Source organism: Panthera tigris, chromosome F3 (assembly GCF_018350195.1).
Source record: "Panthera tigris isolate Pti1 chromosome F3, P.tigris_Pti1_mat1.1, whole genome shotgun sequence".
NCBI lineage: Eukaryota > Metazoa > Chordata > Mammalia > Carnivora > Felidae > Panthera > Panthera tigris.
The window spans coordinates 9431840-9452697 of record NC_056678.1 but is presented as its reverse complement, the minus strand read 5'-3'; the positions used below and the strand labels follow the sequence as shown (position 1 = coordinate 9452697).

The following is a 20858-nucleotide window of genomic DNA, read 5'->3' as shown; positions in this document are numbered from 1 at the left end:
TTCCTATTAAGGGAATTTCAGGCACCAGAAAACCCACTGGGAGGAAAGGCAATCTGAGGATGAGGATAGCATCCTGGAACACGTCTGGAGGCAGCATATTGAGTGGATGGAAAGCATGGGCTTTGGAGTTCGGCCGAGTTGGGTCTGAATTCTGGCTCCTTGCTACTGGAAGTGTGGCTTTGGGTCTTCATTTGTGTGAAAGGAATAACAATAAGACGTGACTCTAAGGTTGCTTTGAAAATTAAATGGGATTGTCTTTGTAAAACACCTAATAATACGTGTGTAGGTTGTAATCTTGCTGAAGGTTATGAGTTAGAGCTTTGGAAGTAGATAGACAGAAGGCTTAACTTTTGCTTAAGGGGAAATAACTTGACACCCATGCTTCTGAAGCACAGAGATAGTAGTGCTTTTCTCAGGATGGTTATTAAGGCTTAAGTGCACGTAAAAAAGACTGACTCCAGTCCTTGAAACATAGTAAGTCCTAAATGAGGTGTGGCTATTATAATAACAGTTATAATTAGATTGCTCTACTATGGACGGGCCCGATGGGTGATAGAGATTATTTTTCTTGTCATTATTATTATCAAATCTTTGGCATTTCTGAATTCGTTTGAGAGATGGATATCTTCCTTATTTCAACATAAGGTAGAACCCTGAATCTAATCAATCATTTTATATAATAACATTTCTTATGTAGGGGCAACTTAGTCAGTGTTTGAAATCCATTATGTTTTTCCAGGGAGAAGCTAAGGAAATGCAAAAGTACATACAGATCACTTGTTATTTTCTGTCCCCCATCACCACTTACCACAGTCATTTGCATGCACCCACCCGATATGACAAGGTGACTGGATCTATCTTTAATGCCATCTTGGGCTGCGGAGAGCAGTTTAGAGCACTCCAGGTAAGCCGCTGTTATGAAACAGGATTCCAGGTCAGCTGCCTCTAGTCACGTAGATGTACCCAAACTTATGCTCTGACAGAAAAACAAACATTTGGTTATCTCCTTGTGCGTACTTGGGGGAGAGGGGGGAAAAAAAGAAAAAAAAGAAAAGGATCTGACCTTTTGATATTCACTTTCTCCATCCTGCGTTCTGGCCAGTGGACAAGTAAATAAAGGCTGGAAACTACAAGCCTGCTGTGCCATTCTTCGTCATGAACTAAAATCCAGCCAACGCCAGATATGAAACCAGAAACAAGGAGCATTACTACTCTACTGAGGCACATTGCCTTCCTCGGATCATGTTTTTCCGAAGAGCTACACCTGAATGTGACTTGCTGGGATTCCAATAATCCTTTTTTATGATCGTGGTTACGATCCTTTCGGAAAAAGCCAGTAACGAGACCGCTGTCTCTGGTGTGCAGCAAAACCCAGAAGCCAGAGCGTTCCGAGAGCAGAGTGCCGAGGGAGCCTCCTGAGCCACGGGCAGGCAGACCAGCAGGACATTTTAGATGCCACGGACTGTCTGCATTTACTCTTAGTTCAAAGAACTAGGAAAAAGTTGCACAGCACATCTATTGTACTCTCACAAAAGCAGAGCAACAACAAAAACGAAACTGCTAAGCAGATGATGTGTGGGAGTTGTAAACTGCTTAGCATACCAGGCGCACGCTCTCCTCCCGCACAATGTGTGCTTCCTAGTCTCTACAAAGCAAAACTAGTGATTCACATTTGCCCCTTTTGCCCCGTTCCCACTTCACTTAGCTCAGAGGTAGCCCTCCCTATTGAATGCTGCTGTTACCTGGTTAGCGTGTGTCTCCCCTGCTGGACCGGGTGCTGCAGGAGGCCCGGAGCACGGCTTAGTCCTTTTTTTATATTCCTCGTGCCTGGCACACTGTAAACACTCAATAATGTGTGTTGATCGTATGTGTGTAAATCAGAACCCTGGCGAAACAGGGCAGAAGTTCTAAACTGATGGCCAACTTGCTAATATTACCTGTGACTTTTTCTACATTTAAACAGTTATAGATCCTTACTTTCAACTCCACACGCTCGAAGTTACTCGTTTTTTCACGCACCCTAAAAACATCTTCAATGCACCTACCCTTCAGGCCAGCTACTGAAGGGGTTTACACAGATGGAAAAAGTCTTTTCCCCTCCTTTAATGAGATTATTGAGTCTGTGTCATGAGCCACAGTCTATATATTCAGAAGCCTCCCTAATAAATATTTTTGGGTTTATTTGATAGTCTTGGCTGTCATTTGAAACAGAAAATCAGTTCAACACCACAGCAGTTACTATTGACTAAACAGCTCCAAACCTCAATTGGCCAATGTTTTAATCATATGGAGACAATCTGAATTTTACTGCCATTGAGAAACAACAGGAATATCTAATTCAGGAATTAGGAATGCATATCAATTTTCACAGTGCAGTGTGGCCATTATGAGAGTACACTTTCTTGTTGTCATTAAAAGGGCTTTCTGGTAGCCAAACTATTGTTCTGGTGTGTGGTGAGTCTAAAGACTCCAACGGCCTCTCTGCCTTTGATCTTTTGAGTTTCCAAAGTTGTGGGATTTTGCATGCTACACTGATAATCTGGGAAAATGTACAATCACTATAAAAGGAAATTTTCCTATTAGTCCAAGAATAATCGTTTATAGCAAAACCACCTGACAGAAACATGTGGGTGCATATCACCCTCGTGAAGACCAAAGATATTTTTACAACTGAGGATTATTTTCTTCCCTTTGTACAAATCCATATGGTGCCTATTCAGACATCAGTCATCAGCAATACTGTCTAATTCAACCCCAAGAATAGAGTTCACAATTTTTGCTCCAAATATGGATAAAAAGAAATTTTATGAAGAGTTAGCTGTTTCATCTTCCACAGCCCAATTACTTGAGGTCAATGGCATGTAAACTCAACTGGAGTAGGGAAGCAAACATGAATGAAGTAGCCAAGGAGTATGGCTTTCCTGCCTTGAACAGACCCTGCTTCATCTATGCCGTTTCCTGCTGCTTCCTCTCCTGGAGTAAAACATCTTCCTCACTTTGCAAAGGATAATGCTTCTCCCACATTGAACAGTCCATCTGTTGCCAACTCTCATGGTAATCTGGGGGCACCACAGTAAGGACTGCTGAGCCTCATTCATTCATTCAATAGAGAGTAAAGGAGGGAGGTGCCCACTATTTATCGGGGGATCTGTCCCAGGTGGACGTCTGGTTGTGCATGTCTGGTTCCAGAAATAAAAGGAAAGAGGAAGGAAAAAAAGCACTGTGCCAACATGACTTGGCTAAGGAAGAGCAGAATGTTTTCCTCCTGAGAGTGACCTTCCTCTGACAAACAAGAGGGAGAAGGTTCTGGATGGACTCTGACACCAACTCTTTTCTTTTCCCAAATCCTGTCCAGAGGTTGCATTTGTTGGTGAAAGTAATTCTAAGTATGACCAAGCAAACCAGTCTAACCAGGGCATTTGAACCAGAGAAGACACTAGTTGTTGGGGATGAGGAAAAACCTGACTACATATATCATAAGAAAGATCCATCCTTGATCCAAACAGAAGGAAAGGAAAGTCATTGCCATTATTTCAGTAAGCCAAAATGTACTATGACACTTGGAGACCTGAGAAGAAGAATTTAAGGCTACTTTACTCCTCCTACTACTTTATTCCATTTTCTATCTGTTCATCACTTGCACTGAAGACACTGTTGGACTTCTAAAAATGACTGGGACTATTTCAATGGACCTCAGCCTTGGAGAGTTCAAGCTCTGGGATTATTTAGTATTACAGAGAGCAGGAGAAAAGTTCATCCAAATTAAACAACAACAAACTCCACTGCATTTATACAAAATCCTTCTACTGTCCCCAAAGCACAGTGATTTCTCCCCCACTTTGGCACACATCCTGAAGGCTGCACCTTGGACCTTTGTGAAATCTCCTACAGCACTTCATGTACTGTTGATTTAGGCTTAGCGTAGTGGTGGAGGTCCACTGGGGAACGCGGTGTAGTAGAAAGAGGAATAGACAGGGAGATAGGGAACATGGGTTCTACTACCAGTTCTGCAAAAAGCTAGTTAACTGTCTTTTAAAAAAATTTTTTTTTTGAAAAAGGTTTATTTATTTTTGAGAGAAAGAGAGAGAAAGTGCAAGAGACAGAGGGGCAGAGAGAGAGGGAGACACAGAATCCAAAGCAGACTCTGAGTTGTCAGCACAGAGCCCAATGTGGGGCTCAAACCCACAAACTGTGAGATCATGACCTGAGCTGAAGTCAGACGCTTAACCCATTGAGCCACCCGGAGGCCCCCAGTTAGCAGTCTTAAAAATCACATGACTTTCTGAGCTATCAGTTCCTTATCTGTAAAATGAGAAGATCAAATGAATTGTTTCTTTGTATCTCTAAAACTGGAAGTTAGAAGACTAATACATAACACGGGTCATAGGGTGGAGAAAACAGAAAGGTAATCATGAAAAACGGCGCACGGTATGATTTGCCCAGGCCTTAAGCATCAAAAATTCTTCAATGGAAGTGACATCTCAATCCTCCAACCCCCCTGGCACCTTATCTGCCCACATCCTTACCAATTATATCCAGTTTTCATCTTGTGTTTTTATTATTGAAATATATGTTCTATCTTCCCCATCAGCTATAAGTTCCTTGAAAATATAGTCCATCGTCTGATATTCTGCCATTTCTAGCTCTGGATCCATAAATAATCGTCCAAAGAATCAATGGTTCGGATTTAATGTTTAATTCTTTAATTAACTTTAATTCTTCTACAAATTATTACATTTGAAAGATAAAATTAAGACTCAAACATTGATCTCAGTTTATAAAATTGGATTTGAACTCTCAATTCTAAAGTATTCACAGAAATGAGTTGTTCTTTTAGTAAACATTCACAGGTACTCATTCTGAGAACCTTTGCTTTTTTGCCCCAATGCACTAATACCAAAAGCCTGCTAAATACATACATACATACATACATACATACATACATACATACATAAAAACAAGAGTTACATCTTTGTGCCTGGGTTGAACATATTATCTTATATAATTCTTAAAACAACACTATGGAATTTTAAATGAGGAATACTGCTACTAAGTAGCTACTAAGTCATAGTGCCACTCAGACAGGAATGGAGCCTGGTTTATCTGATTCCAAAGTTCATGCTTACCAGTGCATGCTCCCTCTGTGTTTGATTATCCACCCAACACAACCCACCTAGACTGTTGTCTCTGTGAGTCTTTAGTAGGAACCCTACATCAGTGTGAGGCAATACAGCTAAAATTATTGAAGAAAAAGGCAGTATGTAAGAGCTTTGTTGTAGTGAAAAGGCAGTGAATTTTATTTGGCGTTCTTAATTTAACGCTTACTTAGCCCCCTGATGGCTTCACAATGTTAGGAAATTTACTGAAGCTTAATAAGCTTCAGTTCTTTGTCAGTAAAATGTGGACAATAGCACTTATCTCAATAGTTTTTATAAAAAATTCAATGAGATATTGTATGTTGAAATACCTGAAATGCATAGTATGTGCTCGATATGTCCTTCTTTGTCCCCCTCCCGAATCTGCCTTTCAGCATAGGCACTGCCTTCGCAAACAAAGTCTGTAACAATAAAAAATGCTTTACCTCCCTAGAAGTTACCGGAAGCCACCAAGGCTCCAGCCATCCTGAAAGCCATTTGCTATCAACACTTCCATTGAGTTGAATGGAAGTTGCTCATCCTGCCATATACAGGATTCTTTTTTGGGTCTTATTTGAGTACTTCGTGGTCCAGAACTATGTTCTCCATGAGCCAATCTCACAATGATACTTATATTGAGTAAAATCACAAGTATCCTTTCTCATATGTTCCTCCTTAATTTATTTTTTAAAAATGCGGCCACTGGTTCTGCAACAACAGTGACCTCTACAGGGGTATTCATCGATTCATTTGCCAAACATTAAGTATCTTGGACTAGAGATGTAAAGATGAAAATGCATGGCCCCTTAGATATCTCACAGGACAGTAGAGGAGAAAAGAAATGAAAAGACAGTTAGAATGCAGCATAGAGCTATCTATGACTGACTGGGAAAGCCATGCAAAGAGTCTCTGACTCTTTAGGGCACTCACCAGACCTGATCAGCAACTGTGGCCTTCAGCCATCCAATTCACTCATCCAACAAGTCCTTCCTGATGTTTGAGACTAGCCTAGAAACACTCGCAAAGATATGTGGTATGAGACATGACTTTCAGGACTCTTCTCTCTTTATAGAAGCTGGTTGGCTCAAACCCTTGCAAATCCAAATTGAATAAAGCAACGTCTTTGTTTTTTGGTCTTGACCATGTAGCCTCAGTGTTATGTGGAAGCATCAAGGGCCAACTCCATATCTGATGTATGACTCCCCTCAACTGAACTCAATCCAGTGCCCCCCTCACTGCCGCCTGCCAGCAAAGCTTCCTTGGCTCACAGGGTGGCTCATTCCAGTTGAAGCAACTTCAGCTGATAGAAAGTCTGCCATCAAATAAGCCAAATTTACCATCCTATAGAGTGAGGTGTCTTACATTTTTGTCCCCCATGGACTTCCTTTGGGTCTGATGAATCTCCTTTTCAGGATAATGTTTCTAAGTTCAGAAATGTATACTCTTAATAGAAAACTGTGTGTGTGTGTAATATAATAAAATATAACAACATATATTAAAAACAAAGTGTGATATAGATTCATGTGGTCTTTTTTATAACCTATTAATAATAAGATCTAGAAATAGGTATAATAATTACCATAATTTTGAAGTAGTGATATGTGTGATATTTTGAGACATCTGTATCAACTGTAATGTGATATGAAAATAGCTCTGGGGGCGCCTGGGTGGCTCAGTTGGTTAAGCGGCCGACTTCAGCTCAGGTCACGATCTCGCGGTCCGTGAGTTCGAGCCCCACGTCGGGCTCTGGGCTGATGGCTCAGAGCCTGGAGCCTGCTTCCGATTCTGTGTCTCCCTCTCTCTCTGCCCCTCCCCCGTTCATGCTGTGTCTCTCTCTGTCTCAAAAATAAATAAACGTTAAAAAAAAATAGCTCTGATCTCTATTGGTGACAAAGTGATGGTTCTGCTAACACTACTGTGGTTTGTTGCTCACATTCATAACTAAAAGAAATGGGAAATTACAATCACAGGGTAGTGGAAACAAGGATGCAGTTTTTTTTCCACCCAAATTCACAGACTCCCCTGAGTTCTCATAGACTACCCCACAGTAAAGAATTCTTTCACAGAGATTTTTAAAAAACTGTTCCTTGCAACCACAGAGAGCAAATAAGTCCTCTTGAACTCTCCTGCTTCTCCTAAATTAAGCCCTCCAATTCAAAAACTGACATTGTTTCCATATTCTTCAGTAACCTTATCACTTTGTCTGTATGAGATAGTTTGCTAATTCCTAATTAAAGCACTGAGACCAGAAAGTCAGCAAGTATCCCAGTGTGTCACAACTAGCCCACAAAACCCCAAAGGGATGAAGGATAAACTTGCACTGGCACCCTCTCATAATGAAGTTGTCTCTCACAGGAGAAAAGTCTGTCAAAATGGTTATTAAGCATTTTAAAGTCAAAGCAATACTTTTTTAAAAAGAGGAGTAATTGACTTTTAATGACAGTTGATTTTCTTACTGAAATGATCATTTTAAACAAACGTGTAACACAAGGCATCAGTAACACAAAGCAAAAAATGAAAAAGTTTTTTCCCAAGATGACTGGATTTGTCATTTTTTTGGCCTATGCTACATGTGTGTATTTACAGGTTTTTGAAGACTGCACCTTTCAACAGATAATAAGCAGGAGTCTCTGATCCTAGCCATAAACTAGATATAATTGGATCTCAACAGAGGTGCAATTAATTAAGCACCAATTCTGCTCTGGGAAATAAAAAGATGAATAAGAAATGGCTTCTGTCCACAAGGGAACCTAAAATTTATTGAAAGATGTAAACATATGACAAAAACAATTATACAAGGGAGACTAAAACCATCATTTATTGGAGGGGAAGAAATAGCCAAATAATGTAAAGAAAAGATAATAATCAGTAGACTTATATTGTCAATCAAATGGTTTTGTTAACAAGGCAAAATGATACCATAGACTTTCAAGGCATCCTGTATTATAATACTATGTAAACACCATTATTATTACTAGGATATTCTTTGTCTTTCCCACTTGTTTGAGCTCTTCACAATTATCCCATATAACCTTGAAGCACCTCCCACATGGTATCCTCTCCACACATAATATAAATAAGTGAATGAAGGTGTAACATACTATGCGAAAGGTGGAGGACAGGGGTTTGAAACCCAGTTCTGCAATTTGCTTGGCTGTGTTAAATTTGAAAGCTCTTAATCTCTCTCTAAACCTTAGTCATCTCACCTGTAAAACGGGGATAATAACAAGAATACTAGGATTTTGGTATAGATTATACGATACCTATAAACTGTTTAACAAACAATCATCCTTCAAGGAATGTCAGCTATCGTCACAGAAGGAAGCATGTAGAACTGATGCTCAGAGCTGGAATGAAATATGATGACCCACTTCCACTTTCTCCTTTTAAAGAGTGAACTCAAGAGATTGTAGGTTGTCCCTAAGGCCATACTTCCAGTGTGAAAAACAGGAACAGGTGAAATCCCAGTTCTCCTGAGCTTCCCAGCTTAGTAAGTTTTAATAATAACCAGATAACACTCTTCTAGGTCAAAAGAGTCTTAATACCATTTGGTTCTCTAAAACAAAGTAATGTTATTGTCTGTTTACTCCAAAGTTTACATTCTCTGAATTCATAAAAGTGAGATACCTTAAGTACCTTTCCCATATTATTTGTCAAGTTGAAGTCTTGGATATATAGCCCTGAAGCATTTCTATTGCTACAAATATTTAATGAGGAACAATGAGGCATGCTCTCTGCAGGCTAGAGGATGTGGCCCTGAGACACGAGCACATCCTTAGCAAAAGTGTTAAAATTGACACCTATCTATTTTTCTCTCAGATACTAGGCTTGAGGATTAATATTTTTCATTTGTTTATAGTCTATCAAATGAGACACTCCTATGACTACAGATATAAATCAAGCCACAGTCAATCAAGATTATTTCCATATATGTAATTTTAATCATTTAGTGATGAGTTGGTGATATAGAAAGAAGTTTGCTGTTGTTGTTTTTAACCGTATGAGTAAATGGCTTATACAGGAATTAAATGCAACAATGTATGTGGAAATATAAAGGGTCATGCTGGTGATAATAACCATACTATTTTATTACTGTTGCTGTTGTTACTGCTATACAAACAAGAAGCTCAAGAGCTATTTGTTGAATGAATGCTTGCATAATGACCACGTTCTTAGCTATCAAATGTTGTGGTTATCATCAACCGCCTTAATCAATAAAACTTGCAGAAGATAAATCCTCGAGGTTGTAGTAAAGATTAAATCACATAATATGCAGGAACGTGTCTGGTATAATCTGGTAAGTGTTAAGCATTCAAGAAATGTTAGCCGAATCTTAACTTGTAAAATGATTAATAAGGACAAATTAAAGATAGCTTGAAAATTTGATGAAACTTAGATTCCTAGAAAAAGCAGTTGGCAATGAAATCTCATTGCAGAGCTGCTGGATTTAAATGAACTCTAAGTACAATATCACACATTTATCAACTTTCCCCAAATGCCGCTACTGCAATTAGAAAATATAACGCATTACTCAGGGTTTGTGTTGTAATTGCATAAAAGCAGAGCGAAGGTGGCAAGTTTCCCACAGGTGATAAGATTAGCTTCCTCCAGCTTTTAGAATCATGGTCATAGAACCAGGTGGAATGATTTTTAATGCAGACAGTATTTGTACTAGACAAAGTCAACTTGGCTTAGCATTTCACATGAGCTAGTCAAGTGTTCGCCTGCGCAGTGTGGGCTCTTTTTCCGCTCTCTTGCTGTTTAAATAAATTATAGGAGAGGAGAATTTTAGTTTGGAACTGCTACTAATCCATAACATGAAAGTCATGTTTGCGAATATTTGTGCTCTTGGCATCATATCCTTCAAAAACTCTATTTCAGGAGAATTTTTCCATTAAGTCATGTATTTCCTTTGTTTCTAATTCCCTTGCATTCATAATTCAGAGATGTTTTCTTAGTGTAACATACCCTCAAGTATGTCTTTTCCTGAGGGTTCCTGTATCTGCCAGAACACTATGATCTTACTTACCCTGTTTTGCCTCTCAAACAGGTAAGTACCTTCAAAGAGATTTCTCCTTCAGCCATGGGATTCCTTTATTGCAAAGTAATCTAAAAAAAAAAGAGATGGAAACCAGAGTTTCTCTGACTGAAAGGAGCTTCGAAGCGATACAATAACTGAAAAGCCACGGTGGAGATTCTCAGCCTCTAGGATTTATCTCTTCCTCCCTTGTTGCTAACACCCCACTATTAAAGCATTGTGTTTGGTTCTGTGGTGACCCTGGATGAATCCTCCCCTTTCATCCAAGCTTTCTCAGCATTGGGGCACTGCATAGTTCCAGACGGTACATGGGAGTGCTACACAGGCTAATCTGACTGCAAATGCGGAGGACACACAGTGACCTCCCTTTCTTCCCAGACACCAAGAAATCTTTACCTTGTCCTTGAAAAAACCTTTTTCTCTGATTCAAGGACACCATACCTCCCAGCAGAGTAGAGTGGCACCAGAGAGAAGCAGCGATCAGAGCCTCCAAGGCCTCATTCGTACACACAAATTGAGCCTTGCTGGGCAGCCCCTGAAGGTCCCAGGATCCACTTTCCTGAATTAGCCTCAGAATTATCCTTTCTTGACACAGAGGTCATGGCTTCCCTCACCCTCCTGTGCCTGTCCCCAGCCCAATGTCCCTTCTGCCTCTTCTTCTCCCAGGAGGAACCTCAGCTTTTCACCGAGAATGTTTTTTTCTGGGCCTCTCAGACTTTGTTTTAAAGCCCCCTCCTGAGCTGCTTCCTAGGGCCTTCATATTTAGCAGCAAGTTGTGTGGCATTTGAACTAAAGAGGGCAAAGAGACAAAAGTATCCTGTAGCTAAAATCACCGACCTAGCTAAATTGAGACGAAATGTGCAGAAATTACCACTGCCAGTTACAGGCTTCCCACTTTAAGAGTGATTATCTCTCCTATGCACATTTATACTTTGCCCCCATGATTTGGCTGATCCGTGAAAGAGACAACAGTGCGAGGCTTATGAGCCTTGAGTTTGTAAAAGGCTGGACCAGGTGTGCTAAGGACTAGGTTTGACCATCTCTGAGATTCTAAGAGGTGGATGCATAATTCTTATTTGTTAGCACATGGTCTTAAACTCTGGAACACTAAGAGACGCTATTCCAGCCCTTCTGTTTTGAAACCAAATTCGCGAGGATTCTAGACACACTATTGATTGCCAGCACATAAAATGTATTCTTGTGGCCTTGAACCTGCCTTTGACACATGCTTCATGTAAAGGCTAGGTTTATGGCTAAAGCAGCGCATAAGCCTTTCCCCTGGAGAACCACCTCAAGAAACCTTATTCTTTTTTTATCTTTTATTCTCTGCATTCTACTTCCCTTTTCCCCACCCACCTGTGGGCAGAGCAAAGATAAAGACTGAATAGCTTCAAAGAGTGAAGTTAATTCAAAGCAAGAGAAATTGAGTTCTCTCTTAACTATGTTGCTTTCCTTATTTTGCCAGGCGGCACCAAGTCTGGAGGCAAAGGTGGAAACAAACCTTTCTGAATGTGGTATCCCTTGTTAAGTAAGGCCCTAGACTCTGCTTTCCAAAAGAAGGAAGGTGCAGACAATTAGGGAGACAGGTTCAGCTATTTGGAGATTGGAGTCTCCCCCTGGTCAAGAGGAGGCAACACTTTTCAGAGTTTGTATGCTGCCCTCTCCTGGCCTGTGTATACAGGAGTGTTAACAGCTCATCAAGTGTATCGATTTTCATCCCATACCTGTGTGCAAGGTACCTGTGTACACATGAGACTGTTTAGAATACTCAGAAAATCTCACTAAATTTTATACTTGAAGCTTATTTGAGGACATAAACTCATTATTGCTTTGACTCTTGGATTCGTATTTAAGGATGCCAATCTTTATGCCATCTTCTCTCATACCCTAGTGCTTTGACCCTCTCCTTATTCGTCCTCTTACTGCCATGTGGGGCTCTGCTCTGCAAATCAGTGTTCCACATGAGCTGGGTCCTATGGATGTCCTGGCCAACGACATCTTCCCAACTAAAAGTGGTGGCCATGGGAAATATCTGTATTTAGATTAGTGGTTTGAGGACCATACTGCAGGCTGACATGTGATCAAGAGTAATTCTATGCATTCTTAGTCAGCACGTCCAATTCATATAAAGGAGTACTCTGTCGTAGGAAGAGAAACAGCTAAGTGAACACAGGAATAGATGGCACCGGAGGCCGAATTTATAATTGCATGTTTTCCCCTTCGAAACAATTTGTCTTATTTGGGCTGGTCCTTTGTGTGACTTGTTTTAAGCCCAATACTTGGCACGTTTGGTTGCAATAATTCATTACTTTCTCCTAAATACTTAAAGGACCCTGATACTGAGAAAATGCTTACAATCTGGCATGATTGCTATAGCGACCCTGGGGTACAAACATGGCTGGTCTAATCTGTTGTGTGCCTGTGACTGCGCAGCCTCTCAATGTTTGTCCTTGACCTAGGCCGGCCAGGCCTCTCCATATCAATAGGAACTCGGGCGCCCAGACTGGAAGCCTAATTCCACTCCTTTGCTTTAGAAGAAGAGGGCTAAGGAAGAGGTGTTTACTCTAAAGAGATTTAAAGGCATGTACCTTGTTTAAACTTTACCAAACGGGTAACTTGCGGGCATCTAAAGCTCTGGCTGGCTATACTAAAATGCACAGGGAATGAACTTTTGATTACTTCTCTCAGTGAAGAATGATAGCACAAAACAATGAGTAATCAAAGCATTGTTTACATTTATCTTCAAAAAGCCATCGTGTCTCTTAGTTCAGACAAAGTGTGTATATACATTCAGTCTCAAATTTACTTTGTCGCCACCAACATGACCAAAGTTGCTTTAGAGTTTGAATGGCAAGAGGGAAATGGGCCTCAATTTATTTCAGATATTATATTTATAGATTGAAAATGTTTATAGTGACACAAGACTACACTTTTAACTGTAAATAGAATTTAGTTGGGTCAATTAATTATATTTATTTAAACAGGTGAATTCTTTACAGTCAGTTTCCTTTGTGATGTAAAAAGAGAAAAGTATTCATCTATAAAATAAAAATGCTCTCTCCTAAATAAAATATTCATTTGCCATGTATATTCTCTGACATGATTTCAAAAATACCCTGTTAAATCATTCAAACTTGGCAATGGGCAAAAATATGGACATTTTTCATGACTACATGCATGCATTTTCCTTAATGACAAAAGAACATGTTCATCTGATAAAAAAAAAAAAAAAGGGTCAGTGTAAATTCTCCATTGTGATATGTAAAACAAATACCTTTCTTATAACTTCCTTATCTACCTTGGGCAGGCACATGTCTTGGATAAGGAGTGCCCTGAAAACCAGCCATGACAGAATGGGGAATTGATTGCGAATTACCAACGGATGGTTTGAATATGTTCCACCAAGAATCCACAGAGAACAGTGCTAGTAAGATAAGGTATTCTATTGCTCTTGCACCTGCTGCAGTGACATTCTCTTGTTGAACTAGAGCCTCAATCCGAATATGTTCTTCACTGCAGGAAAAGCTGGTTTTCCAGGCATTCAGAGCAGTTATACACCAGTTATTTGAGGATCGCCCAAAGCAAGACTAATCTTTTAACTCAGGCTTCATTCAATCTCTATTGGCTTTTCGAAGGGCAAGACTGAACTCATTAAGCAATATTAATTTAATCACAAGTAATCAACAGGGAAAAAAAAAGTTATATAACCATCTTCAAATTTTGAAATCAAACATGGTAAAAACCCAGGGAATAGATTTTTTTTTTAAACAAAACTCATGTCTCAAAATAAGATGAAGAAAAAATGGAAAAGAAATGGCCAGATGTCTACCGAATTTAGTATCAAATAAAATCAAACCAAAAATGGGCATTTCCTTACAAGTATCACATTTATAATACATTTCCAATTCACGACTTTTTCATGGAGTAATATATGAGGTCTTGAAACTCATCCTGCCTGAGGGTGCAGAATACAAATGCATTTTCCACTCATAAGACGATGTAAAAATAAATCAGGTACACAAGAAGAGTCACTGACCATTACACTGAGAAATCCCTTTCTCCCTTCTCTCTTCTTCTTCAACCACAGCAAAGCGATACAGAGATATTTCACTCAAGAGCTTAGTCCACGTTGGCCATTCGCTTTAAAGATCAAAACCATGCTCAGGTCCGCTCTGGTTCCTGTTCCTCTGGGGAGGCTATTAACCTGATAGGTAGGTGGGAACGCTCAAAGCCTGCTTTCTAACAATCAGATAGTGTTTGAGTTGCTGTAGGTCACAGTTATAACGGAGGTCACCGAGATACAGAAGTGGGCAGCATGGCAACATGCAGGTACTGATGTTATTTTAAAGGAAGAGATGACGGTCAAGTTTGAAGGTCCTTGTTTTACACTCACGGATAATTCGATAGGTGAATACACCCTGTGGCCCCCAAACACATGTTAACAGCTTTGATTATCCAGGGTGAATCAAGCGAGCCACTCACTCAGTGCTTTCTACTCTGACCGGCAGTGGAACCAACGATGTCCATTACTTTTAAGTGCCCGGCGAACGTAGAAACCAGAAACCTTGTCTGTGCCACATTAGTCGTGACAAGCTGCATACCTGCAATGACGTGATGGAAGCCTCCTCCTCGGGTCCCTCTCCTCTGAGCTATATAGTCCACTGCCGGCCGCGCGCTGGCTCTCCCTCTGCCGCCTTCGGGGGCCGGAGTGCCGCGGACGCGCATGCGGAGGCGCGCGGGGCTGGGGGCCGCGGGCAGCCGGCTCCGCGGGGCGCGCTGGGCTGCGGCTCGCAGATGTGCACGGGCGCGAGACTTCAGCTCTGACTCGGCGCGGCGCTGCACCGGGATATTACCGCGGTCTGGGATTTCTATTGGCTCCGCGCACCAAACAAATCACACCCGCCACCCCCCTTCTCGGTTTCACTCAGCGCTTGTTTCTCATCTAAGCCACAAACGTTGCAGCCACACACACTTCACTCGCTTGCAGTGTTTCTCTTTTCCTCCTTCCAGTCTGGATTTACAACCCTGTGGTCAGCTGTAACATTTTTTTTAGCAGACTTCCAATCCAAACCTTCTTGTTTATGTAGAGAAATTCTCCATCCTCTAAACCCGCAAAAACCACTCATTCCCCTCAGATCTTCCTCCTTTTGTTGATGGGTTTGCAATGTGAAGAATGTACAAAGCCTGCGTGTGTGTGTGTGTGTGTGATGCGTCCGTGTGTGCGCGCGCGCGAACACACACACGCACACACGCACACACACGCACACACTCACACACACACACACCAGACTCCTTTTGTTTTGAATAACTGAGGTCAGTGAAATTAAAGGCAAGCTGAGCCCAATAACCTAAGTGAGAGCTCAACTAATAAAATCTTGAATGAATTCAGTGGAAAACACTCATTGCTTGAGTTTGTTTTCTGCTCCAAATAGAGCTTTGGTCATTATCCCTATTTTTGTTTATTGAATGCAGAGGTTTTTAATGCAAATCAGACTCTTACAGCATCCAGTGAACATGGAACAATGACGCCAGACCAATTCTTGTGCTGCGTGGGCTCCGTGTGTTGTATCAGAAGGCTCCAGTGACGCCTGCCTGCTTTCTCTTACTATTTTTTGGTCTTCGGTCCACTGAGGGTCTCAAGACAGACACTCTCTTAGTGGGATTCACTGGCCAAAGAAAGCTGGTGAGACTCTGCTGATAAAGTTTCCTGAATTAAAAATTTCAATCTGTATATGCCAATAGTGAGGAAATGGGCCCCTCAGCAGAGAAGGAGCCCAAGAAACGTTTTCTGAGTCTGACAAACTTGGCTTGGAAAATTAAGAATAAAATAAAATTTCACTGTGCTTTCTCAAACAGACCTTCCCTTAGCTTCCATCCCCCCTAAAATCATTTTTACTTGTGCCTGTGAAAATTTTAATGACGGTTATTTTTGATAAGAAACGTTGCTTCTGAAATACTGAGCTCTATTTTGATTTTTGACTTGAAATTTTTTCCCAATGTTATGACTTTTGTATACTATTTTAGTATTTGGTATTCTGGTTTCAGCCCAGCTCGCAACACATTTTGTTGCAAAGTCACAGGAAATAAAAATTAGTTTTGAAATTTATTATCACCAAACAAACTACGTGCTTGTTTTCTTGCTTGGACATGTTCCAAGAAGCCTTATTTTCAGAAGAGGCCAACCTGAAACCAGCAGAAATTGACAAAAGAAATACAAAACAAAACCACATTTATCCACATTGGTTTCTGTCAACCACAATCCAACTTGAAATGGCATCTCCTTATTACTTTTACAACTCCAGTCCGTTCCTTTTCCTTAGTTAAAAAAATAACACTGTCATAAATCTTTGAATGTGTGAAGTGTATTTCCTCTAAAGGTCTCAACATGTGTAGAAAGAAAGGAGGTATAGGTAAGACTTTCCAGATTTTCCAGGTGGAGAAACAGAGTCAGAGAGTGATAAAGTGATTTGCCTTAGGTTATGAAGGTAGACAGCAAACAGAGCTGGGGGATTCAATGATTGCTTTCCTTCTTATCTTTTGAGATTACTGTTCTATACAAATTATTCAACTCAAAGGAAAGTAAAGTGTTAATACAGCAGATTTTGGATTCCCATGTGCCTTTGCAAAGAAGAGCTAACAATTCGTGAAATCATATGATCAACTTGATAAATAGTTATTTTACACATTATTCCAGGACATGTCATGGTATATTCTGATAAATTGCCAATAATTTGTAGTTTCTTAGAGTTGTCTTTCTAGAAAGAAAGAATTGACTGATAAAAACAAGCAGGTTATGATATTTTCTGCTTGTTATTGGGGGTTCACTATCACTCTTTGTATCCCTGAAAAGACAGTGTCAATAAAATCATGGATAACTTAAAGTCACAGAGAAATCTTAAACTTTATTTTAGGTGATAATTCAAGCCTTCTTTCTTTTCATTAATGAGGAGCAAAGCTGGATGGTTAAGAGACACCTCTTCTAACCAATTAGTCACGTGATTAAGAGAAAATAAATTATTAGTATTTATTTTTCTACATTTTATTCTTTTGATCATTTTGCTACTTTTAAAAGATAGTTTTCGAATACCTTTCTCAAATGCTGCAATCCAATTTGCTCTTTGTACATGACATAGGTGGCAGTAATAGGAAAAACTGCATCTCAGAATGCGCTACAGTAGACCGGCAAGCAGATTAATGGCAGAACAATCCTATTTTATTTTCCACTCATTCAGCCACATCAGGATCATCCTGTTAAGGTCACTGTGTGTGGCACTTTTTACAGGAGACGTTCACAAATTGGCATGCATCCAGAGGAGTCAATAAGACACATGATTCTGGATATTATAATTTATAAGAGATGATGGAGAGAATTGGGAAGTTTGTCTTGGAGAAAGGACTTGAGGTGAACATGATAACAATTTTCAAATAATATATGTGAAAAAGGAAATATATTTATCATCCACATATGCTTCTCATGTATTGTCATTTTCACAAATATTTTCTTGAATCTTTTAAGAGCCCTATGAGGAATATAGGATAAGTAGTATTAGCCTGATTTTACAGATAAAGTCTGTATAGAAAAGGATAGTAAGCTAACATGATTTAGTTATGGTTAAGCCAGTAAAGGATGGGAAAAACTTGAAAAACATTCCAAGCCCAGTGCTCTTCTGGGGAGAAGGTAAAGAAGGTGAACTAAGTTCCAAATAGGGTAAGATTTCTCATAATAAGGGGATGCAATTAATTGTAAGGATTTCCTGGCAAATTGATGCTTTGCCAAGGACTGAAGTAGTCAAGAAAGGGCTCACATTCATTGAAAGAGATTATTAAAGCATCGCAGAAAGGGTCAAACTGGATGATCCATGGTCTATTTCAGTTTGACAGCATCTTTGATTCTATTATGGGCCTTCAGATGTTGTAAAAGAACTTGTAGTTTCACCAAATGATCTTCATGATATATTATTAAGTTTAAAAAGGCTTTGATTATGATCTAAGTATATTTCTGGACTAAAAATGACTACAGGCAGTCTTTTAACGTTTTACAGGTATTATAATATGTATAGTTTGTAATAGGAAAAAAATAAAAAATGATATATGGGGAAAAATAAAAGAGGTCGCAATTTTTCTCTACTATTCAAAGATATGAGATTTCCACATAACTAGCATACTGAAGACTGATTGCATTCCTAATAATATAAGCATCATACTTGATGTTTCCTATACCTATTTATCATTTTCTTTCCAATTTATATTAGATACCTTTTTAATGCTGATATTTTTTCTTGCTTATCTCATATTCATCTTAGTAGCTTTCTTTTAACCTCTCAATTTATTGATAAATGTATAAATAAATGCTTGTTTAGTCCTTTTATTGCTATAATAATTTCCCTTAGGTTATTATGACAGTTTAAATTTGAAATTATTAAAATGATTTTTATATGTGAAAAATTTTAATTCTTCAATTTAAATTTATCGTCATACATCAGATAAAAATCTGCATTTTATAGAAGGTAGAAACTGTTTATTAATGTTGCATACTCTCATCAAAATCTCCAAATGAAATAATATTTACGATTCCCTGATATATATGAATCTACAGTTTTACCACTCACACATTTCTACTGTTTACATGTATGGAATAACATTTATCTCTCTTGTGTCACAATCTTCCTGCTCCAAATGCATACGAGTGATTTATAAGATTTATATGAGTTTTATAGCAAAAAATATAGCCCTTACTGGGTTGCAGAACAAACTCCTTGAGCATGAGAGTGCCATCTGTCATGTTTGTGTCACCCCAATGGAGCAGAGAGCACAACCCACAGAGGAGCTTGGGAAATTAACAGGAAAGGGAATGACCACATATTCAGCTCAAGCTCTATATTTTCCCTTAAGACCCAGGGAGCAGGTGGCTGTGGGTGTTTTTGATTCATTAGTTCCTGTTCATTAGATGTCAGCAAGGCCTCTGCACTGTACTCTTAGTTCTGAGATATGTATGGAAGGAAGCTAAGAGGGCAGATTCAGAGTAGAGGGAAGATAGAACCACCTCTGGCTTCAATGTGCTTATGACATGGCAGATACAGGAGATAGTTAAAATAAGATTTAGTAATGACAAATGTGGTTGAGATAATGGCCAGGACAGTCTCAATTATAGTGCCTGCCACCCCACAGCTCTTTCCCCAAACTCACAGCCCAGTTAAGGAAGTACTAGATAGTTTCATAGATGAGTGTAAATGCATCAAACTCATGTCCCTATCGCTACAGATATCAGACTGGACTAGGCTCAATGGCAGCCAATCCATGCAAAGATAATGGTGGTAAACTGTCACGGAGATTTCCTCTTTTGAGAATCTTGAACTAAGGCTATTTATGTATCTCTCTCTCTGTCTACCTACCTATTTATCCATCTATCTATATCTTTCCATCTATCCACTTATAGTTGACAATTGATAGCAATAACATAAGCTTAAAAAGTCTGAAAATCAGAGAAAAGAGAATATCCTACTTATGATCATGCTAAAAATGGTCATTTATGAAGTTTTGGCTAGGAATGCAGCACGAAGAATGCAAGCCAAGATGAGGTCCAGTTGTTCAATCTTTCTTAGCTTCCACTGGCTCTATTTATATTTCTCTCGTTTGTATGCATTCTTATACCAAATCTCCCAATGCTTGAGGTACGTTTTGTGAGTTTCTCCTCCTTGGAAATGAGACTACAAGAGGAAAAGAATGCAGTGAAATATGGGGGAAGCTCCCATAATCTGAAAAGTTTAGATTAACCACAGGCTGAGTTTTGGACGATGGACATTACTGCACTATCATTTGGCATGTGGACTTTGATGTCAACACAGGGGTGAATGCTGAGTCACTTACTGTTTGTGATTTCTGCTTTTCTTCTTGGGTTTTGGTTTTTACATATATAAAATAAGGTTAAAATACCCACAGTGTAGACTTCAAGGAAGATTAAAGTAGATTTTGCTTCAGAGAGATTGTACAATGCTTGGTCCAGAGAAAATACTTAATAAGATGAGGAATCCAAACTCAATAGAGCAGACATTTCATATGCTATGGATAGCAAGAGCTGCAGAAATTCACTAATCAGCATTTGAATGCGGATGGGAGAATCTATGTTCAAAATGAATTGGGAAGAGGTTGTCCTCTCTGGGATTGCCTTTAACACCCACAATATAGTCTACTGATTTGATTTTTAGAGATAATCCCAAATCACTCAGAGCTGTACCATATGGGAAGAGACTAGGCTGCCTATTTCTATTTTAGAATAAATTAAGACAATACAATTATATGATAAGTCTCTCTACACTCCCTAAGGGGAGGGACTATGTCTCATTTGATTTTTTATATCCAGTGCCTACCAGTGTTCCTGGTACATAGCTGGCACTCATTAAAGTTTAGTTGAATGGCTTATTTTATAAATAATTTTATGAGAAAATTGACTGATTGATGAGTTGGTTTGTTAATGGAAAGATAACTTCTTTACATGGATTGTAAATTGGCTTGGAATGTAATTCTAAAAAAAAGGGGTTCCAATCTGTTTTGTCCAAGAGAAATACTGTTTGAAGTAAGTGGCTAATGGTGCTTAATTGTATTATTGTTCAAAATACTAATTTCCCCACTCTATTGTACCCATCCCTAAGAGAGAGTTATATAAGTCCTCTTCCTTGACTAAGACT

General features: G+C 39.4%; 1 protein-coding gene across 4 annotated transcripts in view; it reads right to left on the bottom strand.

Moving 5' to 3' along the window:
- The window catches only part of GREM2 (gremlin 2, DAN family BMP antagonist), a 106355-nt gene extending 91492 nt beyond the window's left edge, over nt 1-14863 (bottom strand). Inside the window, exons 1-2 of one of the 4 annotated variants that reach the window (XM_007076991.3) lie at nt 14775-14863; nt 10165-10244 (exon numbers count right to left, since the gene is read on the bottom strand). In XM_007076991.3, the coding sequence (XP_007077053.1) occupies nt 10165-10220 (56 nt within the window). In that variant the 5' untranslated portion in view covers nt 10221-10244; nt 14775-14863. Of the gene's footprint in view, nt 1-5467; nt 5498-10164; nt 10245-14209; nt 14242-14774 lie in introns of those variants that run through there. The other 3 variants (XM_042976156.1, XM_042976158.1, XM_042976157.1) reach the window with 3 other exon arrangements.
- Between the last annotated feature and the right edge of the window lie 5995 nt (nt 14864-20858).